This window comes from Heptranchias perlo, chromosome 5 (assembly GCF_035084215.1).
Source record: "Heptranchias perlo isolate sHepPer1 chromosome 5, sHepPer1.hap1, whole genome shotgun sequence".
Lineage (NCBI taxonomy): Eukaryota > Metazoa > Chordata > Chondrichthyes > Hexanchiformes > Hexanchidae > Heptranchias > Heptranchias perlo.
In genome coordinates, this window is record NC_090329.1 from 132,880,234 (window position 1) to 132,905,960 (window position 25,727).

A 25,727-nucleotide genomic window follows, 5' to 3' on the forward strand; every position below is an offset into this window, starting at 1 on the left:
TTACCTCCTCAAAATATTCAATCAAGTTAGTAGACACGACCTTCCCGTAACAAATCCATGTTGACTGTCCTTGATTAGTCCTTGATTAATACGTGCCTTCCTAAATGACGGTTTACACTGTCCCTCAGAATTGATTCCAATAATTTGGCCACCACTGAGGTTAGACTGACTGGCCTGTAATTACTTGGTCTATACTTTTCTCCCTTTTTAAACAACGGTACAACGTTATCAGTCCTCCAATCCTCCGGCACCACGCCTGTAGCCAGGGAGGATTGGAAAATGATGGTCAGCGCCTTCGTTATTTCCTCCCTTGCTTCTTTTAACAGCCTGGGATACGTTTCATCCGGGCCTGGCGATTTATCTACTTTCAAAAATGCTAAACTGCTAATACTTCTGCTCTCACTATGCTTAGCCCATTCAATATTTCACACTCCTCCTTAACGATAATCTCTGCATCGTCCCCCTTCTTTGTGAGGACAGACGCACAGTATTCATTAAGAACCATCCGCCTCCATACATGAATTACCTTTTTGGTCTCTAATAGGCCCTACTCTTTCCTTAGTTATCCTTTTGCTCTTTATGTATTTATAAAAGTTTTTTGGGTTTTCCTTAATTTTGCTTGCCAGTATTTTTTTCATGCCTTCTCTTTTCTTTCCTAATTTCCTTTTTAATTTCACCCCTACTCGTTCTATACTCCTCTAGGCTTTCTGCAGTATTGAGCTCTTAGTGTCGAACATAAGCTTCCCTTTTTTTGCCTTATCTTAATCTGTATGCTCCTTGACATCCAGGGTGCTCTAGACTTGGGAGTCCCACCCTTTTTCTTTGTGGGTACATGTTTACTCTGAATCCCTTGAATCTCCCCCTTGAATGCCTCCCACTGCTCTGACACTGATTTACCTTCAAGTAGCTGTTTCCAGTCCACATTTGCTAAATCACTTCTCAGCTTAGTAAAATTGGCCTTTCCCCAATTCAGAACTTTTACTCCTGTTCTATCTTTGTCCTTTTCCATAACTATACTAAATCTAACTGAATTATGATCACTATCACCAAAATGCTCTCCCACTGATACTCCTTCCACCTGCCCAGCTTCATTCCCTAAAACTAAATCCAGAACTGCCCCCACTCTTGTTGGGCTTGCTACATACTGGCTAAAAAAGTTCTCCTGAATGCAATTCAAGAATTCTGCGCCCTGTACACTTTTTACACTGATTGTATCCCAGTTAATATTTGGGTAGTTGAACTCCCCTACTATTACTGCTCTTTGTTTTTGCACTTCTCAGAAATTTGCCTTCATATTTGTTATTCTATCTCCCTCTGACTGTTTGGGGGTCTGCAGTACACTCCCAGCAGTGTGATTGCCTCTTTTTTGTTCTTTAGCTCAACCCATATGGCCTCATTTGATGATCCTTCTAACATATCATCCCTCCTCACAGCCGTAATTGTTTCTTTAACTAATATTGCCACCCCCCCCCGCTCCTTTTTTATCCCCCTCTCTATCTCATCTGAAAACCGTGTAACAAGGAACATTGAGCTGCCATTCCTGCCCCTGTTTAAGCCATGTTTCAGAAATAACTAAGATATCATTGTTCAATCTGTGCCCTCAGCTCATCTGCCGTATCCACTATACTCCTTGCATTGAGGTATGTACCATTAAGCACTGCTAAACTCCTTCGTTGTCGATTTTCTAACCTTTGTTTCCTCTGCCTTCCAAACTCGCTCACTAATTTTCTGCCTTTCATTTCCAGCTCTGCTTCTCTCCCTTCTGAATCTATGCTTAGGTTCCCATCCCCCTGCCAAGCTAGTTTAAACTCTCCCCAACAGCACTAGCAAACCTTCCTGCAAGGATATTGGACCCGGCCCTGTTGAGGTGCAACCCGTCCAGCTTGTACAGGTCCCAATGCCCTAGGAATCTAAAGCCCTCCCTCCTGCACCATCTCTCCAGCCACACATTGATCTGCACTACCCTCCTTTTTCTATACTCACTAGTGTGTGGCGCTGGGAGTAATCCGGAGATTACTACCTTTGAGGTCCTGCTTCTAATTTCTTTCCTAGCTCCTTAAAATCTACCTGCAGGACCTCATCTCTCTTTCTACCTATGGACCACGACCTCTGGCTGTTCACCCTCCACCCCCCAGAATGTTCTGCAGCCGCTCAGTGACATCCTTGAACCTGGCACCAGAGAGGCAACATACCATCCTGGAATCACGTCTCTGTGGCAGCAGAAACGCCACTATTGCTTTCCTAACCTTTCTCCACCCCCCCCCCCAACCTCCCCCCCCCCCGCCCCCCGTACAGCTGAGCCACCCACGGGGCTGTGGACCTGGCTCAGGTTGCAATCCCCAGAGGAACCCTCTCCCTCACTAGTATGGGGTTGTTCTCCTTGGAACAGAGAAGGTTGCAAGGAGATTTGATAGTTTTCAAAATCATAAAGGGTCTGGACAGAATAGATAGAGAAAAACTGTTCCCATTGGGACAAGGGTCAAGAACCAGAGGGCATAGATTTAAGGTGATTGGCAAAAGAACCAAAGGTGACATGAGGAAAAACTTTTTTACACAGCGAGTGGTTAGGATCTGGAATGCACTGCTTGAGGTGGTGATGGAGGCAGATTCAATCCTGGCTTTTAAAAGGGAACTGGATGAGTACTTGAAAATAAAAAATTTGCAGAGCTACGGGAATATGGCGGGTGAGTGGGACTAGCTGGATTGCTCTTGCTTAGAGCCAGCGCAGACCCGATGGGCCAAATGGCCTCCTTCCGTGCTGTAACCTTTCCATGATTCTATTCTATGAATACTGGTGAGAGAGTGAGATGCACTCAGGGGAGTCCTGCACTACCTGCCTGCTCCTCCTTGTCTGCCTGGCAATCACTCATTCCGTCTCTGCCTATATTCTCTTAAGCTGCGGGGTGACTACCTCCAGAAACGTGCTATCCAGCCGCACAGATGCACTGCGGTGACACCAGCTGTTGCTCAAGCACCGAAATCCGGAGCTCGAGCTCTTCCAACTAACGACACTTCCTGCACCTGTGGTTATTCAGGACACAGGCAGCGTCCTGGAGTTCTCACATGTCACAAGGTGTGCATTCCACATGATTGAGCTGCCCTGCTATGCTTCGATTTATTATATTATTAACTAAACTTAAGAGAAATAAACTTAAAGACTTAAAAAAAACTCACCAAAAAAAAAACTCACCAGCTACTCACCAATCAGCTCCTTCCCTTGTGCTGACGTCACTTCAGGTGTTTTGTCACCTCTCTCCCCGTTCACTCTCCTCTCTCGCTCCTACTTTTAGAGCTGATCCCGTGCTCTGTGCTCTCTCCCCTCTCTTGCTCTTCCTTTTATCGCTGATCCTGCGCTCCACTCTCTCTCTCCTCCTTTTATTGCTGATCCCGTGCTCCGCTCTCGGTCTCATCTCTTGCTCCTCCTTTGATCGCTGATCCCGTGCTCCGCTCCCTGTCTCCTCTCTCACTCCTCCTTTCATCACCACCTATGGTGATGTCAACCATGTCAAAGGCTGCTGAGAGGTCAAGGAGTAATAATGCACCACGGTGACAATACAGAGAATGTTGTTCATGACTTTGGTTGGGGTCATTTTGATGCTGTAGGGATTCAAACAGGGAAGTACAGGATAGATTGGCACAGATCATCAGCAAAGTGATGGAAGGTGTTGTTGACAGTGCTATCAAGCAGCACTTACTCACCAATAACCTGCTCACCGATGCTCAGTTTGGGTTCCGCCAGGACCACTCGGCTCCAGACCTCATTACAGCCTTGGTCCAAACATGGACAAAAGACCTGAATTCCAGAGGTGAGGTGAGAGCGAATGCCCTTGACATCAAGGCAGCATTTGACTGAGTGTGGCACCAAGGAGCCCTAGTAAAATTGAAGTCAATGGGAATCAAGGGGAAAACTCTCCAGTGGCTGGAGTCATACCTAGCACAAAGGAAGATGGTAGTGGTTGTTGGAGGCCAACCATCTCAGCCCCAGGGCATTGCTGCAGGAGTTCCTCAGGGCAGTGTCCTTGGCCCAACCACCTTCAGCTGCTTCATCAATGACCTTCCCTCCATCATAAGATCAGAAATGGGGATGTTCGCTGATGATTGCACAGTGTTCAGTTCCATTCGCAACCCCTCAGATAATGAAGCAGTCCGAGCTCGAATGCAACAAGACCTGGACAACATCCAGGCTTGGGCTGATAAGTGGCAAGTAACATTCGTGCCAGACAAGTGCCAGGCAATGACCATCTCCAACAAGAGAGAGTCTAACCACCTCCCCTTGACATTCAACGGCATTACCATCGCCGAATCCCCCACCATCAACATCCTGGGGGTCACCATTGACCAGAAATTTAACTGGACCAGCCATATAAATACTGTGGCTACAAGAACAGGTCAGAAGCTGGGTATTCTGCAGCGAGTGACTCGCTTCCTGACTCCCCAAAGCCGTTCCACCATCTACAAGGCACAAGTCAGGAGCGTGATGGAATACCCTCCACTTGCCTGGATGAGTGCAGCTCCAACAACACTCAAGAAGCTCGACACCATCCAGGACAAAGCAGCCCGCTTGATTGGCACCACATCCACCACCCTAAACATTCACTCCCTTCACCACCGACGAACAGTAGCTGCAGTGTGTACCATCCACAGGATGCACTGCAGCAACTCGCCAAGGCTTCTTCGACAGCAGCTCTCAAACCCGCAACCTCTACCACCTAGAAGGACAAGAGCAGCAGGTACATGGGAACAACACCACCTGCACGTTCCCCTCCAAGTCACACACCACCCGGCTTGGAAATATATCGCCGAACCTTCATCGTCGCTGGGTCAAAATCCTGGAACTCCCTTCCCAACAGCACTGTGGGAGAACCTTCACCACACGGACTGCAGCGGTTCAAGAAGGCAGCTCACTACCACCTTCTCAAGGGCAATTAGGGATGGGCAATAAATGCCGGCATTGCCAGCGACGCCCACATCCCATGAACGAATTTTAAAAAATTAATTTTATCCTGCATTATTATTTCTAAAAGTTTCTGCACCATCTACGATAGGCTGACTGGCCTGTAGTTGCCGGGTTTATCACTGTCCCCTTTTTTGAACAGGGATGTAACATTTGCAATCCTCCAATCCACTGGCACCACTCTCCTTTCTATGGAGGATTGGAAGATTGTGGCCAGAGCCTCTGCAATTTCCTCCCTTACTTCGCTCAGTAACCTAGGATGCATCCCATCTGGACCAGGTGATTTTTCTACTTTGAGGACTGCCAATCTTTTATGAATCCTAATCTATTTTTATCCTATTCAATATCACTATTCCCTCCTCCATTACTGCTACATTGGAAGCATCCTCTTGAAAACAGATGCAAAGTACTAATTTAGTACCTCAGCCATACCCTCTGCCTCCAGAAGAACTCCTTTTTTGTCTCTAATCAGCCCCACCCTTCCAATGACTACCCTTTTACTATTTATATGTTAATAAAAGACTTTTGAGTTCCCTTTTATGTTAGCCGCTAGTCTATTCTCATACACTCTTTGACCCTCTTATTTCCTTTTTTAGTTCCCTCTGTACTTTCTGTATTCAGCTTGGTTCTCTACTTTATTATGAAGCTCATAAGCCTCCTTTTTCTGTTTCATTTTAATCTCCATTTCTTTAGACATCCAGGGAACTCTAGCTTTGGATGCCCTTCCTTTCCCCTCGTGGGAATGCGCCTATTCTGTACACAAACCATCTCCTCCTTGAAGGCCCCCCATTGTTCAATTACTGTTCTGCCTACTAATTTTTGATTCCAATCCACCTGGGCCAGATCCCTTTTTAACTCACTGAAATTAGCCCTCCTCCAGTTAAGTATTATTGACGCTTGATTGTTCCTTGTACTTTTCCATAACCATTCTAAACCTGATGATATTAAGATCTCAATGCTTTTGTTACCTCCAGACTCGACTGTTCCAATGCTCCCTTGGCTGGCCTCCCATCTTCCACCTTTCGTAAACTTGAGCTGCCCGTATACTAAATCGCATCAAGTTCCATTCACCCATCACCACTGTGCTCACTGACCAAAATTGGCTCCTGGTCCATCAACGCCTCAATTTTAAAATTCTCATCCCTGTGTTCAAATCCCACCTTGGCCTTGCCCCTCCCAATCTCTATAGCCTCCTCTAGCCTTACAACCCTCCGAGAAGTCTACGTTCCTCCAATTCTGGCCTTGTGCACCCCAATTTCCTTTGCCCCTCCATTGGCCACCATACCTTCGGCTATCTCGGCCCTAAACTCTGGAATTCCCTCCCTCAACTCTCCGCCTCTACCTCTCTCTGCTCCTTAAAACCTACCTCTTTGACCAAGCTTTTGGTCACTGGTCCTAATATCTCCTTAGGTAGCTTAGTGCCAATTTTTTTCTGATATCGCTCCTGTGAAACGCCTTGGGACATTTTACTACGTTAAAGGCGCTATATAAATGTACGTTGTTGTTATTGTTGTTGTTGTGCTGGTGGTGATTCAAATTATGTAGAATACCCTTGATTGCTTGAAGATGAAGGCTTCATGGCTAATGCCAGGGTAACTGGCATTGACATGCATGATTCTGCTCATGCACATTGAGCGAGTTCTTTCCCTATAGTTCAAAAAGGCACAGGAGTTTTGGGCAGGCACCAATATGTGTTCCATCTATGACTCCCTCAATTTGATGGAGTCACTTACAATGGCACTTTCAAATTTGCAACTATCTAGTCTTTGGCCCTCCATTCACCACATTTATGCAGCTACTGATATGCTCAATCACACCCTCACCTCTACCTTTGTTGCCCTTGTCCCCATTAAAACCATTACTCTCTCTCACCCAGGTCATTCCCCTGGTACAGCCCCCATCTCCGCCCCTTTAAGTCCAAGGGACGCAGACTTGAACATTTATGGCAGACAACTGGTTCAGCCATTCATCGCCAGATCTGGCTAGACCACATAAGCCACTATCGGGTCCTGCTCACCTCTGCCAAAACTGCTCGCTATTCTAAGATCATCCTGCAATGCAAAGATAACCCCCGGCTTCTCTTCTCCATTACAAACTGTCTCTTCTTAAACCCCTTGAACAGCGCAAGTAGCACTGGCAGACCGCCTATTCTAGCTAAATAAGGAAGGGGGACCAAGGCTGTAATGAGGTCTGGAGCCGAGTGGTCCTGGCGGAACCCAAACTGAGCATCGGTGAGCAGGTTATTGGTGAATAAGTGCCGCTTGATAGCACTGTCGACGACACCTTCCATCACTTTACTGATGATTGAGAGTGGACTGATGGGGCGGTAATTGGCCGGATTGGATTTGTCCTGCTTTTTGTGGACAGGACATACCTGGGCAATTTTCCACATTGTCGGGTAGATGCCAGTGTTGTAGCTGTACTGGAACAGCTTGGCTAGAGGCGCAGCTAGTTCTGGAGCACAAGTCTTCAGCACTACAGCCAGGATGTTGTTGGGGCCCATAGCCTTTGCTGTATGCAGTGCACTCAGCCGTTTCTTGATATCACGTGGCACTTGGAAAAGTATTGGCTAATAAATGAAAGTCAGCACGGATTTGTTAAAGGCAAATCGTGTTTGACTAACTTGATTGAGTTCTTTGATGAAATAACGGGGAGGGTTGATGAGGGTAGTGCAGTTGATGTTGTGTCATGGGCTTTCAAAAGGCATTTGATAAGGTACCACATAATAGACTTGTTAGCAAAATTAAAGCCCATGGCATTAAAGGGATAGCGGCAGCATGGATAAGGTTAAGAGGAGATTTGATAGAGGTGTTCAAAAAAGTAAAAGCCCATGGGATCCAAGGGAAAGTGGTGAGTTGGATCCAAAATTGGCTCAGTGGCAGGAGGCAAAGGGTAATGGTTGACGGGTGTTTTTGCGACTGGAAGGCTGTTTCCAGTGAGGTTCCGCAAGGCTTAGTACTAGATCCCTTGCTTTTTGTGGTACATATTAATGATTTGGACTTGAATGTGGGAGGTTTGATCAAGAAGTTTCAGATGATACAAAAATTGCCCGTGTGGTTGACAGTGAGGAGGAAAGCTGTAGACTGCAGGAAGATATCAATGGACTAGTCAGGCGGGCAGAAAAGTGGCAAATGGAATTCAATCCAGAGAAGTGTGAGGTAATGCATTTGGGGAGGGCAAACGAGATAAGGGAGTACACAATAAATGGGAGGATACTGAGAGTTGTAGAGGAACAAAGGGACCTTGGAGTGCATGTCCACAGATCCCTGAAGGTAGCAGGAACGGTGGTTAAAAAGGGATCCTTTCCTTTATTAGCCGAGGCATAGAATATAAGAGCAGGGAGGTTATGCTAGAACTGTATAAAACATTGGTTAGGCCACAGCTTGAGTAATGCATACAGTTCTGGTCACATTACAGAAAAGATGTGATTGCACTAGAGAGGGTACAGAGGAGATTTACGAGGATGTTGCCAGGGTTGGAGAATTTTAGCTATGAGAAAAGATTGAATAGGCTTGGTTGTTTTCTTTGGAACAAGGGAGGCTGAGGGGATACATAATTAAGGTATATAAAATTATGAAGGGTCTGGATAGAGTGGATAGGGAGGACCTATTTCCCTTAGCAGAGGTGTTAGTGACCAGGGGGCATAGATTTAAAGTAATTGGTAGAAGGATTAGAAAAAGTACTTGGATATGCACTTGAAGTGCCGTGACCCACAGGGCTACAGTCCAAGTGCTGGAAAGTGGGATTAAGATGGATAGCTCTTTTTCGACCGGCATGGACACGATGGGCCGAATGGCCTCCTCCTGTGTCGTAACTTTCTGTGATTCTATGCTCCAAATCATGAACGGTTTTGATAGAGTAAATAAGGAGAAACTGTTTCCAGTGGCAGAAGGGTCGGTAACCAGAGGACATAGATTTAAGCTGATTGGCAAAAGACTCAGAGGTGACATGAGGAAAACATTTTTTACGCAGGGAGTTGTTATGATCTGGAATGCACTGCCTGGTGGAAGCAGTTTCAATAATAACTTTCAAGAAGGAATTGGATAAATACTTGAAGGGAAAAAAATTATAGGACAATGGGGAAGAGCAGGGGAGTGGGACCAATTGGATAGCTCTTTCAAACAGCTGGCAGAGGCACAATGGGCCGAACGGCCTCCTTCTGTGCTGTATCCTACTATGATACTATGATACCAGTACACCATTTCCTTATTTTCAGCCAAGTATGAGGGAGCTGAATGACTGCTTCACTTGATTGGCAACCTCCTTCCATTCACCTGTGTTTTTATTGGAGGGTGGTTTTTAGCCCCAAATGGAGCATTTGTTTTTGGGCAGAACCTCCAACTCTTTAGCATCAAATGGAGCAATGTTGCTTTAATGTTTCCACTGGGCTACTGTGAACAATTAGGGAAATATTCTGTTGCTAACTTTTTGGTGAGCTGAAGCCATTTAAGAGCTGTTCCCTCTCCAGATTTTGTGATCCCCAGTGAAATGTGCCGCAGGCCAAGCTCTCGCTGTAGCCCAGTCAAATGAGGGGTGAAGCTTATATTGCAAAATTTGGTGTGGCTCGCCCCTGACCTACGGGCGTAAGTGCGTCTGCAAATTGTGCCACCGTTACCTCATATTTGCTCAGTTTACAATTTCAGGGCTTATATGGGAAATCATTATGAAGTCCGAATAAAACTTTGACACATTACTTATAAGACAGAGAACAATTGGCAAATTGCAACATAACATCACCTCCTTCCAACACACGTATTTCTGCGGTGCAGGAGGAAAATTAAACATTAATCTTGTTACATTTATTATCTTAGGGCAGGATGCTAAAAGAATCCTCAAGATAAAGCTTTTAAACACAAACCTGTTCTAGTTGATTGTGCCACATCAAGAGTAAATTTTCAAGCTTTAAAATCATTTCTGGGTTGGATGCTGCAGCGGTTATTTGCTCGAATGAACGTAGCTGAGAAAGATCAACCTCTTCACTCTTCAGCACTACAGCTTTATCAAGAATTGTTTTTGCACCTAAAAGAAATACAGAATCATAGAATCATAGAGGATAGAAGGAGACCATTCTGCCCATCATGCCTGTGCCAGCTCTTGGAAAGAGCTATTCAGTTAGTCCCACTCACCTGTTCTTTACCCATAGCCCTTCAAATTTTTCATTTTCAAGTACATATTCAATTCCCTTTTGAAAGTTACTATCGAATCTGCTTCCACCATCCTTTCAGGAAATGCATTCCAGATCATAACAACTCGCTGGATCAAAAAAATTCTCCTCAACTCCCCTCTGTTTCTTTTGCCAATTACTTTAAATCTGTGTCCTCTGGTTAACGACCCTGCTGCCAGTGGAAACAGTTTCTCCTTATTTACTCTATCAAAACCCTTCCTAATTTTGAACACTTCTATTAAATCTCCTGTTAACCTTCTCTGCTCTGAGGAGAACAATCTCAGCTTCTCTAGTCCCTCATCCCTGGTATCATTCTAGGAAATCTCCTCTGCATGCTCTCCAATGCCGCAACATCCTTCCTAAAGTGTGGTCCCCAGGTTTGGACACAATGGGCACGATTTTAGCCCCAAGATTGGGTGGGTGGGGGGCAATTAAAATCGGAGAATTCCAGAGTGGGAATGAATCCCGGCTCCAACCCGCCGACTTCCGCGTTCGACCCAGACACATCTGGGTGCGCACGCGCTTCAGGAAGCCGGAAGTCCCGCCGGTAATTAAAGCTGACGGGCTCATATTTAAAGCAGTGAGTAAGACAGTTAACTTGTTGAACTGGTTAATTTTTTGTGTATTGAGGCAGGGAAAGGATTTTAACTCTGACTTAACGTGTTTCCCGTGGCCTTTGAAACACACCATGGAAACGGAGGCGAGTTGCAGCCAGCGGCCATTTGGACATTTAAATCAACTGGTTGACAAAGGTAAGTTTTTGCAGCAGGGCACAGTTCTCTCAGACAAACCTTTGGCTGGGTTTTCTTTGTGTTTAGACTCAGATTTCTTTGTTCACACTCGGAATTCTTGTGTTCACACATATTTACCTACATTTTGGACCCCCTCAAACTGACACCATCAGGATGGGGGGGGGGGTGCAACGATTGTACTCAGCAGTACATCTGAGGAGGAGGCACATCAGCATCAGCACCAGCCACGGCGTGCAGTTCTGGGAGTTGCAGCTCCACAAGACAGAGGTGCACTACAAGGATCTGCAGAAGAGCAGAGAGAACGGCAGGCCCGACGTCGCAGGAGGCACTACCCTCGTGAGAGGGTCTACAGACAGAGGCTGAGCTTCCTGGACCTCGCTGAGCAGCAGTGCTTACGAAGGCTCAGAGGGAGTCGCCAGATGATCGCAGACATCTGCAGGCTCCTTCATGCAGAGCTGCTCCCAGCTGGACCTGGTGGCAACGCATTGCCTTTGCCAGTTAAAGACACCATTGCCCTCAGTTTCTTTGTCTCTGGATCCTTCCAGGGCACCACCGGTGACATCACCAAGGTCTCTCAGTCGTCGGCACATACAGGTCACGGATGGATTGTTTTGCTGGTCATTCCACTACGTCATCTTCCCCATCGACGACATCAGCCAGACTGAGAAGGCAGTGCGTTTCCACTCTCTGGCTGGCTTCCCAAGGGTGCAGATCACAATTTATTGCACACATATAGCAATCCGAGCAACTCCAGGCCTGTACATCAACCGAAAGGGATATCACTCTATCAGTGTGCAGCTGGTTTGCGAGCACTGGAAAAGGTTTGTGCAGGTGTGTGCCAAATTCCCTGGCAGCTGCCATGATTCCTTCATTCTGCAAGAATCAAACATCCCAGCCCTCTTCCACGCACAAAACAGTCTTAAGGGGTGGCTCCTTGGAGACAAGGGATACCCCCTGTAGACGTGGCTCATGACACCTCTGAGGAACCCTACCAACAGGTCTGTCATACAGCGAGCCATAGGACTGCTGAAGATGTGCTTCCGGTGCCTGGATCGATTTGGGGGAGCCCTTCAGTACGCACTAGCGAAAGTGTGCAGAATAATAGTCATCTGTTGCGTCTTGCACGTCATCGCTCAACAGAGAGGGTTACAGGTGGAGGAGCTCCCTTGCGCTCAAGAAGCATCCGCATCTGCCATCAACACTGAAGAAGAGGAGGAGAAGGAGGAGGACGACGATGACAACGATGAGGATGAGGACGAACAACCCATCGGCAGAGCAGCGGCTCACCTGGCTGCTCGTGATACCAGGGAGTCACTCATATTTGATAGATTCTCCTAAGATCTGAAAAGTGAAGATAGTCAGGTTCTCAGACAATCTGGAACGAGCACCAACACTAGCAGCCCCCCCACCCCGCACAAAACATTTCTACAACCACACATACATCCACTGTAAACGCACCCAATGGGTGGCATCAAGGCTCGCCGTTCATTATGAAGCACATGAAAGGGCGCTTTCACCAAAGGGACTCAAGAATGGGCAAGACATGGCAGCGGTGGTGAGAATTACAACATTTATTGAACAAAAACCAAATATAAATGAAAAACTTGACATCCTGCCAGACACCTTTGTGCAAACCCTTGCCTTTCTCATCCTACTACTTCTACATGGTGCATCCCCTGTGGCTGCAGCAGAGGTGGTGGCAAGTTGCTCAGGTTCATGCCCTGACTGCTTAGATGCTTTTGGCTTACACCCTCTGGGTTTTGGAGCCCGTGAGGGTCCCGCCAAAGACTGCTCCACCTGCACCTGTGCAGAGGCAGACTCTGCCATCTGCAGAGAAGGCAGCATTGCGGTTCTGGTTGAGAGGGGGGGCAACGGGTGAGATGTAGGAGCGCTTTGAGTGGCGTCCCCACTTCCATGTCCCCTTTCGCCATCATCCATCTCCTGGGTCACGGTCCCATCATTCTTGCCCCCCTGCTGGACAAAAGTTTGGAGCAGATCTATTACGCGTTCTAAGGCCACGGCTAAAGTATCTGTCTGCCTGTTTAAGGTGGCAGGCATGTTGGTATCCAGAGACCGCACAGCCATTGTCAGGGCCTGAATGGACTCATTTGTGAGTCGTGCTTGAAGCTCATTGGAGGCTGCCATTCTCTCCATCACAGACATTCCCACACATACCTGTGTCCTAATTGCATTAATGCTGGAGGTGGACTCCTCCATCCTCTCCGCTATTGTGGAGAGTGTGGGTGGTATGTTTTCAAGTACCTCGCAAAGGTGCTGCTGTCCCTCAATCATTCTCCTTTTCAAGGATGGTCCAGCATCTTTGTCCAGCTTGAAGAGGTGTGTGCCCACCAACGTGGACTCTCCACAGCTGCCCCTGCCACCAGTGTCTGCTCGTGCTCACTTGTGTGTGGTGGCTCACCAGGAGACAACCCGACTACCTCTCTAATAGGACCCACCGAGGTGTGAGAATCTGCGCTGGTGGATGGCTAAGATGTGACGGCACACCCTCAGAGGCAGGGAGCTTCTCTGAGGAATCGCCCCTTTCACATCTTCAGTCCTTGAAGGGCCTGGAAGAAAACATAGGCAGTATTAAGAATCATCATAGATGTAATGTTGCGATGAGCATAATGAGGTGTGCAACATGTCAAACATTAATAACGTCAATTCAAGTTGTGCATGATGAATGTTAAAGTTCTGTCACCAGACATTTGCGGGGTGGCAGTCTCAGCATCCGCGATGGCCAGGCGCTCCACAGTCCGGCTCAATTCCAAGGCCTCCTCCTCCGCCTCTGTGAGGACCACTATTTATGGTGGCCCCCTCCAGTCCTCGCCCTCTCCCGTGCATTCTGAGCTCTCGTCTCCTACAAGGGGAGAAAGTACAGACGTGTGAGTGAGTGAGGGTGAAGTAGTCACCCGATGGATGAGTTGCTTTGGGTGAGGCTGCCAATGAAAGAGATGCATCAGAGGGTGACTACACAACAGATCTATCACATTGCATTAGGATTGGAGTGAATGGGAGTGCTGTGTGCACAAATGGGGAGGTGAAGAAGTGCACAGACAGTGAAGGTAAGTTGATGATGAGCCTTAAGTGCGTGTGAGGAGTGATGTGATGGAGTAGGCTTCGCAGGGCAGAGTGTGAGGAGGGGTGATGTGCACCATACAATGCAGTTAAATCAATGACTGTACTCACTTTTGCTGACCGGGTTAGGTCACTGAAGCACTTCCTGCACTGCAGCCAACTGCGTGAGATGCTGCCGCTGCTAGTCACCTCCTTTGCCACCTCGAGACAGGCCTTCTTGGTGCTAGAGACAGGGCACATCCTCCTGTCCACCAGGTACAGCAACTCCCTCCTCCTCCTCCTCACCCCGGCCAGTAGCACCTCAAGTGAGGAGTCACTGAACCTGGGTGCTGGTTTGCTCCTCTGTTGCTCTATCTTCTCAGTATCTTCTTTCTCGCACAAAAGCCATTCTGGCAATGGCCCTTTAAATACTACAGCTCACAGCACATCATGCGAGTGGGCCCGCTGCACAGTTTGGGGATGCCAAACCCGGAAACCACATTAATGAGCATCAATTACGTCGCAATTGCTCGACAAAAGGTAGGAATTTTTTTTCCGGGTTTCCCATATGCTCATTGACCCCCTCCCCCACCCCCACTGACATCCCGCCGCCATGATAAAATCATGCCCAATGTTCCAGCTGAGGCCTGACCAGTGATTTATAAAGGTTCCGCATTACTGCCTTGTTTTTGTACTCTATGCCTCTGTTTATAAAGCCCAGGATCCCGTAGGCATTTTCTAACAGCCTTCTCAACTTGTCCTGCCACCTTCAAAGATTTCTGTACATACACCCCCAGGTCTCTCTGTTCTTGCGCCCCCTTTAAAATTCTACCATTTAGTTTATATTGCCTGTCCTCTTTCTTCTTTCACACTTCTCTGCCTTAATTTTCATCTGCCATGTGTCTGCCCAAGTCACGGCCCCGATATTTACGGGGAGGCGGGAAGGGAGCAGGGGTGCGTCAGCTGAGAAACCCGGAAATACCAGGAAGGCGGAGGTCTTGCACAATTTTTTTACTCCATTTCCCACCCAGCAGTCGGCCAGATTGAAGGCTGTTGAGAAGATCGTGGAGGGGAGGCGGGGGCTCAGAGCAAGGCAGCAAGGGAGGGAGAGAGATCAGGGGGCAGAGATTGCGGGGGTGGGGGGGGGTGGGAGAGAGAGTGAGGGACAGATAGAGATCGAAGGGGGTAAGAGATCGCGGGGGGGAGATCGATCGCGGGGGGGGGAGATAGAGATCCCGGGAAGGGGAGAGATGGAGATCACCGGGGTGGGGGGGGGGAAGAGATCATGGAAGAGGGTCGGCCATGAGGGGCAAGATAGATGATCGCGAGGGGAGAGATGGCGATCATGAGGGGGAGAGATGGCGATCACGAGGGGGGGAGATAGCAATCACGAGGGGGAGAAAAAGAGATCACGAGGGGAGAGATAGAGATCACGAGGGGGTGGGGGGTGGTGGAGAGGAGAAAAGTGCATATTTAAATGTAATGAGGGTTTTTGCCTCTATCACCCTTTCAGGCAGTGAGTTCCAGACCTCCACCACCCTCTGAGTGAAAAAGTTTTTCCTCAGCTCCCCTCTAATCCTTCTACCAATCACTTTAAATCTATTCCCCCTGGTTATTGATATCTCTGCTAAGGGAAATAGGTCCTTCCTATCCACTCTATATAGGCCCTTCATAGTTTTGTACACCTCAATTAAATCACCCCTCAGCCTCCTGTGATCCAAAGAAAACAACCCCAGCCTCTCAAAGCGGCAGAGCGAAGCAAATAAAGGTCGAGGCTCGAAGGCCTAAACTCAATCAGAGTGGCGGAGGAGGCGGAACCGGACCTAGAGGAGCACCAGAGGCGGCAGAGGGAAGCAAATAAAGGTCGAGGCTGAAAAGCCCAAACTCATTCAGAGCGGCGGAAGTGGACCTAGAGGAGCACCGGAGGCGGCAGAGGGAAGCAAATAAAGGTCGAGGCTCGAAGGCCTAAACTCACTCGGAGTGGCGGAGGCGGTGGCAGCAGACCTAGAGGAGCACCGGAGGCGGCAGAGGGAAGCAAATAAAGATCGTGGATAGCACATTTCAGGAGGTGGTCACCCGCAGCTTAAGAGAGTGCAGGCAGAGAGGGACTGGGTAGCTGCCAGACAGACAAGGAGGACCAGGCAGGTAGTACAGGAGTCCCCTGAGTGCATCTCACTCTCTAACCAGTATTCAGTTCTGAGGGAGAGGGTTCCTCTGCGGAGTGCAGCCAGAGCCAAGTCCACAGCACCATGGATGGCTCAGCTGTCTGGGGGCGGGGGGTGGTGGAGAGGAGAAAGGTCAGGAGAGCAATAGTGATAGGGGATTCTATCGTTAGAGGAGCAGACAGGCGTTTCTGCGGCCACAGACGTGATTCCAGGATGGTATGTTGCCTCCCTGGTGCTAGGGTCAAGAATGTCACTGAGCGGCTGCAGAACATTCTAGTGGGGGGGGAGAGTGAACAGCCAGAGGTCGTGGTCCATATCGGTACCAACAACATAGGTAGAAAGAGGGATGAGGTCCTGCAGATTTTAAGGAGTTAGGAAAGAGATTAAGAAGCAGGACCTCAAAGGTAGTGATCTCCAATTACTCCCGGTGCCACACGCTAGTGAGTATAGAAATAGGAGGATAGGGCAGATGAATGCGTGGCTGGAGAGATGGTGCAGGAGGGAGGGCTTTTAATTCCTGGAGCATTGGGACCAGTTCTGGGGAAGGTGGGCCCTGTACAGGGTTGCACCTCAACGGAGCTGGGTCCAATGTCCTCGCAGGGAGGTTCGCTAATGCTGTGGAGGGGGGGGGTTTAAGTTAATTTGGCAGGGGGGTGGGCACCAGGATGTAGCAATGGAAAGGAGAAACAAGGGGCACAAAGGATCGGGGGAGAAAGATAGCACTAGAACAAGTAGTAGTACAGTATTAGGTGGGATCAGACTAAGAGAGAATACAAGAAAGTCTAAGACTGGTTTGCAGTGCATGTGTGTAAATGCACGAAGCGTGGTAAACAAGGTTGGTGAGCTGAAGACGCAAATAGCCACATGGGAATACGATGATGTGGCGATAACGGAGACCTGGCTCAAAAAAGGGAAGGATTGGGTACTAAATATTCCTGGATACAAGGTGTTCAGGAAAGATAGGGAAGGAAAGGACTGGCGGGGTGGCAGTATTGATTAAGGAGAATATTGCAGTACTGGAGAGAGAGGATGTCCTGGAGGAGTCAAGGACAGAATCTATTTGGTTAGAGTTAAGAAATAAAAGAGGTGCCATTACACTACTGCATGTATTCTATAGGTCACCAACTAATGGAAAGGATATAGAGGAGCAAATTTGCAGGGAAATTACTAAAAGTCTCCAGTCCTGGCAACATCCTCGTAAATCTCCTCTACACCCTCTCTAGTGCAATTACATCCTTCCTGTAATGTGGTGACCAGAACTGTACGCAGTGCGCAAGATGTGGCCTAACCACTGTTTTATACAGTTCTAGCATAACATCCCTGCTCTTATATTCTATGCCTCCGCTAATAAAGGAAAATATTCCGTATGCCTTCTTAACCGCCTTATCTACCTGTCCTGCTATCTTCAGAGATCTGTGGACATGCACTTCAAGGTCCCTCACTTCCTCTACACCTCTCAGTATCCTCCTATTTATCGTGTATTCCCTTGCCTTGTTTGACCTCCCCAAATGCATTACCTCACACTTCTCCAGATTGAATTCCATTTGCTACTTTTCTGCCCACCTGACCAGTCCATTGATAACTTCCTGCAGTCTACAGCTTTCCTCCTCACTATCAACCAAACGGCCAATTTTTGTATCATCTGCAAATTTCTTAATCATGCCCCCTACATTTAAAGTCCAAATCATTTATACCACAAAAAGCAAGGGACCTAGTACTCAGCCCTGTGGAACCCCACTGAAAACTGCCTTCCAATCACAAAAACACCCGTCAATCATTACCCTTTGCTTCCTGCCACTGAGCCAATTTTGGATCCAATTTGCCACTTTCCCTTGGATCCCATGGGCTTTTACTTTTTTGACCAGTCTTCCATGTGAGTCCTTGTCAAAAGCCTTGCTAAAATCCATGTAGACTACATCAAACGCACTACCCTCATCGACCCTCCTTGTTACCTCCTCAAAAAATTCAATCAAGTTAGTCAGACACGACCTTCTCTTAACAAATCCATGCTGACTGTCCTTGATTAATCCGTGCCTTTCTAAGTGACGGTTTATCCTGTCCCTCAGAATTGATTCCAATAATTTGCCCACCACCGAGGTTAGACTGACTGGCCTGTAATTACTCGTTCTATCCCTCTCTCCCTTTTTAAACAACGGTACAACGTTAGCAGTCCTCCAATCCTCGAGCACCATGCCTGTATCCAGGGAGGATTGAAAAATGATGGTCAGAGCCTCTGCTGTTTCCTCCCTTGCTTCTTTTAACAGTCTGGTGATTTATCTACTTTCAAAGATGTAAATCCCCTTAATACTTCCTCTTTCATTATGTCTATCCCATTCAATATTTCACACTCCTCCTCCTTAACTACAATGTCTGCACGTCTTTTGTGAATACAGACGCAAAGTATTCATTAAGAACCATACCAACATCTTCCGCCTCCACACATAGGTTACCTTTTTGGTCTCTAATAGGCCCTACTCTTTCCTCAGTTATCCTCTTGCTCTTTATGTATTTATAAAATGTCTTTGGGTTTTAATTGGTTTGACTTGCCAATATATTTTCATGCCCTCTCTTTGCTTTCCTAATTTCCCTTTTAATTTCACCCCCGCACTTTCTATACTCCTCCAGGCTTTCTGTAGTATTGAGCTCTCGTCGTCTGACATAAGCTTTCCTTTTTTGCCTTATCTTACCCTGCAGATTGCGAGAGATAGAGATTGCGGGGGGTGGGGGGGGAGAGTCGGAAGGTCACGGCGGGGGTGGGGGGGGGGGGGCGGTTTCAGCAGATCACGAGGGGTGGAGCGGCCGAGTGCGGTGAGGGAGAGAGTGGCGTTGGTTTGCTTGAGGGGCCGGGTGGAAACACTCCTGGCCCACAAGCAGCGCTGGAAAAGCACTTACCTGCTGGATCCGGCAGCTCCCACCTCCCTGCAGCTGCCGGGTTTCCTGAGCCCTGGGAAACTCGGCCCACAGTCGTTACATTTAAGTGGCTGCCAAAATCTGAGGAACACAGCCTCATCTAAATATTAATATCACTGACCTGCCTCTCCAGAGTGGGTTACTCGGATGTCCCCAAAACCACCGTGGTTAAGCTGGAAGTAGGCGGCTTGGGGTTGGATTTAACATTTTTACCAAGTTAATCACCCCTCCCGCCCCCGACCCTCTCCCCACCAGTCTGTCTATGTCCTTCTGAAATCTGCTACTGTCCTCCTCACTGTTTACATGTCGGGGTTTTGTGTCATTTGCAAACTGTGAAATTATGTCCTTTACACCATGTCATTAATATATATATCAAAAAATGCAATGGTCCTAATACCGACCCCTGGGGAACACCACTGTGTTCTTCCCTCCAGTCTGAATACCAACCATTCACCACTTCTCTCTGCTTTCTGTCTCTTAGCCAATTTTGTATCCATGCTGCTGCTGCCCCTTTAATCTTATGAGCTTGCCCCTTTAGTCCTATGTCCCTTTAATCCTATGAGGGTATGGTACCATAGTGGTTATGTTACTGGACTAATAATCCAACTAGAGCCTGGATAAATAATACAGAGTTATGAGTTCAAATCCCACCATGGTAGCTGGGGAATTTAATTTCAATTAATTAAATAAAATCTGTAATTAAAAAAAAAACTAGTATCAGTCATAGTGGCCATGAAACTACTGGATTGTTGTGAAAACCCATCTGGTTCACTAATGCCCTTTAGGGAAGGAAACCTGCTGTCCTTACCTGGTCTGGCCTATACGTGACTCCAAACCCACAGCTATGTGATTGATTCTTAATTGCCCTCTGAAATGGCCCAGCAAGCCACTCAGTTGTCAAGAAGGTAGCTCACCACCACCTTCTCAAAGGGCAATTAAGGGATGGGCAACAAATGCTGGCCTTGCCAGCAATGCCCACATCCCATGAACGAATTTTAAAAAAGCTTCAATTTTGGTAACAACTTTAAAGTGAAACTTTATCAAATGCCTTTTGAAAGTCCATATACACAAATCAACAACACTACCCTCATCAAAACTTTCTGCTACTTCATAAAAGAACTCAATCATGTTTATCAGACACGATCTGCCTTTAACAAATCTGTGTTGGCTGTCATCTGTTAACCCATGTTTATCCAAGTGACAATTAATTTTGGTTGACTGGCCTTTCATTACTAGATTTATCTCTCTTCCCTTTTTGAACAGAGGTGTAACATTTGCAACCATCCAGTCCTCTGGCATCACTCCCATATCCAAGGATAATTGAAAGATTGTAGCCAGAGCCCCTGCTATTTTCACCCTTACTTCCCTCAACAACCTAGGATGCATCTCATCCGGACTGGGTGACTTTTCTACTTTGAGCACTGTCAACGTTTGAAGTAACTCCTCTTTATCTATTTTTATCCTCTGCAATTTCTCTACAACCTCCTCCTTTACTGACATTGGCAGCATCCTCATTGTGAAGATGCTTCCTTTGACTAGCATTTCTTCATGTTTATAAAGGACTATAGTGTTTCCTTTTATGTGACACTCTCTTTGCCACTCATTTCCTTTTTCAGTTCTCTTCTGCACTTAAGAACATAAGAAATAGGAGCAGGAGTAGGCCATGCAGCTCCTCAAGCCTGCTCTGCCATTCAATAAGATCATGGCTGATCTTGAAACACAACTCCACTTTCCCGCTCAATCTCCATATCCCCTGATTACTTTAGAGTCCAAGGATCTATCGATCTCAGCCTTGAATATACTCAACGACTAAGCATCCACAGCCCTCTGGGGTAGAGAATTCCAAAGATTCACAACCCTCTGAGTGAAGAAATTTCTCCTCATCTCAGTCTTAAATGGCTGACCCCTTATCCTGAGACTATGACCCCAAGTTTTAGACTCTCCGGCCAGGGGAAACAGCCACTCAGCATCTACCCTGTCAAGCTCTCTCAGAATCTTGTATGTTTCAATGAGATCACCTCTCATTTTTCTAAACTCCAGAGAGAATAGGCCCATTCTACTCAATCTCTCCTCATAGGACAACCCTCTCCTCCCAGGGATAAATCTAGTGAACCTGCACCACCTCTAAGGCAAGTATGTCCTTCCTTAGCTAAGGAAGCTAAAACTGTACACGGTTCTCCAGGTGTGGTCTCACCAAAGCCCTGTACATTTGCAGCAAGGCTTCCTTGGGGGAAGGGGGAGGGATCGTAGATCATGGCGGGGGGGAGGATGTCTGGGAGAGGGTCGGAGACCGTGGGAGGGAGGTCAGAGATTGTGGCGGGGGTGGGGGTGATCAGAGATCGTGGTGAGGTGCTCGCTGCAGGTAGGCTTGTTGGGCTTGGAGGAAGCATTCCTGCTCCTCCGGGCCCACAAGCTGTGCTAGAAAGGCCCTAACCTGCTGTTTCGAGCCTTCTCGCCTCCTCTCACGTTGCATGAAGTAGAAGGCCCCCAAGAGTGAGAAACAAAAAAGCTGTAAAAATGGAGGCCGCAGCCTCCTTGAAAGTTTTTAGTGACCGACCCGCGTCCTAAGAGCAGGTTGGTCCCCCACCCCTCGTCCCGCCTCCGTTAGAACCAGAAATGGGCGGGTTGGGGGCAGGTTTTGATTTTTAAAATGTTATTGTCCCCCCCACCCTAAACCGACCCGTTTTTCCGAGTTAAAATTTAGGCCTTTGTGTGCTCCTCACAGCTTATTTTCCCAATTAGCTTTGTATCATCAGCAAGCTTGGATACATTACAGTCGGTCCCTGCATCTAAGTCATTAATATAGATTGTAAATAACTTAGGCCCCAGCACTGATCTTTGCGTCAGCCCACTAGCAACAGCCAACCTGAAAATGACCCGCTTTTAACTACTTTCTGTTTTCTGTCCGTTAGCCAATGCTCTATCCATATTATCCCCAACCCTAGGAGCCCTTATCTACTGTAACAACCTTTCGTGTGGCATCTTATCTAATGCCTTTTGAAAATCCAAATATATTAGATCCACTGGTTTCCCTTTATGTACCGTGCTTGTTAAATCCTCAAAAACTCCAATAGATTTGTCAAACACGATTTCCCTTTCATAAAACTATGTTGATTCTGCCTAATCATATTATGATTTTCCAAGTGCCCTGTTACCACTTCCTTAATATTAGATTCCAGCATTTTCCTGATGACTGATGTCAGGCTAACTGGCCTGTAGTTCCCTGTTTCCTCTCTCCCTCCTTTCTTGAATAGCGGGGTTACATTTGCTACCTTCCAATCCATTGGGACTGTTCTAGAATCTAGGGAACTTTGGAAGATCACAACCAATGCATCCACTTTATCTGCAGCCACCTCTTTTAGAACCCTAGGCCAACAGGTCCAAGGGATTTGTTGGCTTTTAGTCACCTTAATTTCTCCAATACTTTTTCTTTACTAATATTAATTACTTTAAGTTCCTCATTCTCATTAGTCTCTTGGTTTCCCACTATTTCTGGTATGTTTTTTGTGTCCTCTACTGTGAAGGCAGATACAAAATATTTGTTCAACGTCTCTGCCATTTCCTTATACCCCATTATAATTTCTCCTGTCTCAGCCTCTAAGGGACCCATGTTTACTTTTGCTATTCTCTTCCTTTTTACATACTTGTAGAAGCTCTTACAATCTGTTTTTATATTTCTTGCTAGTTTACTCTCATATTCTATTTTCTCCCTCTTTATCAATTTCTTGGTCATCCTTTGCTGGTTTCTATACCTCTCCCAATCCTCAGGCTTACTACTCTTCTTGGCAACATTATAAGCCACTTCTTTTAATCTAATACTATCCTTAACTTCTTTAGTTAGCCACGGATAGATCACCTTTCCCATGGAATTTATATTTCTCAATGGAATGTATTTTGTTGAGAATATTGAAATATTTCTTCAAATGTTTGCTATTGCTTATCTACCATCATATATTTTTATCTAATTTCCCAATCTACCTTAGCCAACTCGCCCCTCATACCTCTGTCATTGGCTTTGTTTAAATTTAAGACTGTAGTTTCAGATTTAAGTACATCACTCTCGAACTCAATGTAAAATTCTATCATATAATGATCACTCTTCCCCAGAGGATCCTTCACTATGAGATTACTAATTAACCCTGTCTCATTACAGAAGACCAAATCTAAAATAGACAGACCTCTGCCTTGGAGGCTGAATGCCAACTCTCCGACGCCTCCTCCTACCTCCCCGTGGACCGTGATCCCATCGCCGACCATCAAGCCATAGTTTCCCAGACCGTCACTGACCTCATCTCCTCTGGAGATCATCCTTCCCACGGCCTCCAACCTCATAGTCCCCCAACCCCATACAGACGGCTTCTACCTCCTTCCCAAGATCCAAAAACAGGACAACCCTGGGAGACCCATCATTTCAGCATGTTCTTGCCCCACGTCTATATTTTTCTCCCCTCATCCTGTCTCTTCTGACGCACTCCGCCACTTTAACAGTTTCCAGTTCCCCGGCCTTAACCGTGTCCTTTCACCATGGATGTCCAGTCCCTCTACACCTCCATCCCCCACCAAGACGGCCTGCCGGTCCTCCGCTTCTTCCTGGAACGGAGGCCCAACCAGTCCCCATCCACCACCACCTTCCTCCGCCTGGCTAAACTTGTTCTTGCATTCAACAACTTCCCCTTTGACTCCACTCACTTCCTCCAAATAAAAGGTGTCACTATGGGAACGCGTATGAGTTCCAGCTATGCCTGCATTTTTGTGGGATACGTGGAACATTCCTTGTTCCAGTCCTACTCAGGTCCCCTCCCTCATCTCTTTATCCGGAACATCGATGACCGCTCCCTCTGCGACAACCTGGTTCACTCTACCATCACCCCCAACAACCGCTCTCCTCCCCACGGCACCTTCCCGTGTGACCGCAGGAAATGTAACAACTGCCCCTTCATCTCCTCCCTTCCCACCATCCAGGGCCCCAAACACTCCTTCCAGGTGAAACAACGATTTACTTCTACTTCTTTCAATTTAGTATACTGTATTCACTTCTCACAATGCTCTAAATTGGGGCGACCAAAGGCAAATTGGTTGTTCACTTTGCTGAACACCTCCGCTCTGTCCGCAAGCGAGACCCTGACCTGCCAGTCACTTGCCATTTTAATTCCCCGTCCCACTCTCACTCTGACCTCGCTATCTTCGGCCTCTTACACTGTTCCAATGAAGTTCAACGTAAGCTCGAGGAACAGCACCTCATCTTTCATTTCCTGCTCTCACCCAGAACTGGAAGATTTCATCAACTTTGCTTCCAATTTCCACCCTTTCCTTGCCTTCATATGGTCCATCTCCGACTCTTCCCTACCTTTCCTCGACTTCTCCATCTCCATTTCTGGTGATAGGCTGTCTACCAATATCTATTATAACCCCACGGCTACTTTGATTACACTTCCACCCATCCCGTTTCCTGTAAGTACTCGATTCTCTTCTCCCAGTTTCTCCTTCTCCGTCGCATCTGTTCTGACGATGCCACCTTCCACTCCAGTGCTTCCGATATGTCTTCTTTTTTCCTCAACCGAGGATTCCCCTCCACTGTAGTTGACAGGGCCCTCGACCGTGTCTGTCCTAGTTCCCGCACTTCTGCCCTCACCCCTTCCATTCCCTCCCAGAACTATGATAGGGTCCCCTTTGTTCTCACCTTCCACCCCAACAGCCTCCACATTCAACGTATCATTCTCCACCATATCTGCCACCTCCAGCGCAATCCCACCACAAAACACATCTTCCTCTCCCCTTTCAGCATTCCGAAGGGACTGTTCCCACTGCGACACCCTGGTCCATTCTCCATCAACCCCAACACCCGCTCTCCTCCCCACGAGACCTTCCCGTGCGATCGCAGGAGACGCAACACCTGCCCCTTCACCTCATCCCTTCCCACCGTCCAGGGCCCCAAACACTCCTTCCAGGTGAAACAACAGTTTACCTGTACTTCTTTCAATTTAGTATACTGTATTCGCTTCTCACAATGCTGTCTCCTCTACATTGGGGAGACCAAACGCAAATTGGGTGATCGCTTTGCTGAACACCTCCGCTCTATTCGCAAGCGTGACCCTGACCTGCCGGTCACTTGCCATTTTAATTCTCTGTCCCACTCTCACTCTGACCTCTCTGTCCTCAGCCTCTTACACTGTTCCAACGAAGCTCAACATAAGCTCGAGGAACAGCACCTCATCTTTCGTTTAGGCACTTTACAACCTTCCGGACTCAACATTCATTTCAATAACTTCAGATCATAACGACTGCTCCCATTTTTTCGGACAGCAAATGCTGGTAATGGTTCTGCTGTTGCCATTTACAGCTACTCCCGACCAATCTTTTGTTTCTTAACCAGTCCCATTACCACTTTCCTTGCCTTGCACCATCATCCCTTTTGTCATTTAATCACTTTTGCCCTCTACCCTATCACAAACCTTCCCTTTTGTTCTTTCCTCCCCTCCCCTCCCTCCCCCTGCCTCTGTACTTGCTTAAAAACTTCAACTCTTTAACATCTTCCAGTTCTGACGAAAGATCTTTGAACTGAAATGTTAACTCTGTTTCTTTCACCACAGATGCTGCATGACTTGCTGATCCTCTCCAGCATTTTCTGTTTTTATTTCAGATTTCCAGCATTCACAGTATTTTGCTTTTGATCTAAAATAGCCTGTTCCCTGGTTGGTTCCACGACATAGTGTTCTATGAATGTG

General features: G+C 47.2%; 1 protein-coding gene across 1 annotated transcript in view; it reads right to left on the bottom strand.

Annotated features, from left to right (window-relative positions):
* LOC137322209 (dynein axonemal heavy chain 8-like) overlaps positions 1-25,727 on the bottom strand; it is a 1,675,662-nt gene that overhangs the window by 1,517,217 nt on the left and 132,718 nt on the right. The window contains exon 7 of the mRNA XM_067985325.1: positions 9,813-9,973. Coding sequence (XP_067841426.1) covers positions 9,813-9,973 — 161 coding nt within the window. The remainder of the gene's footprint in view (positions 1-9,812; positions 9,974-25,727) is intronic.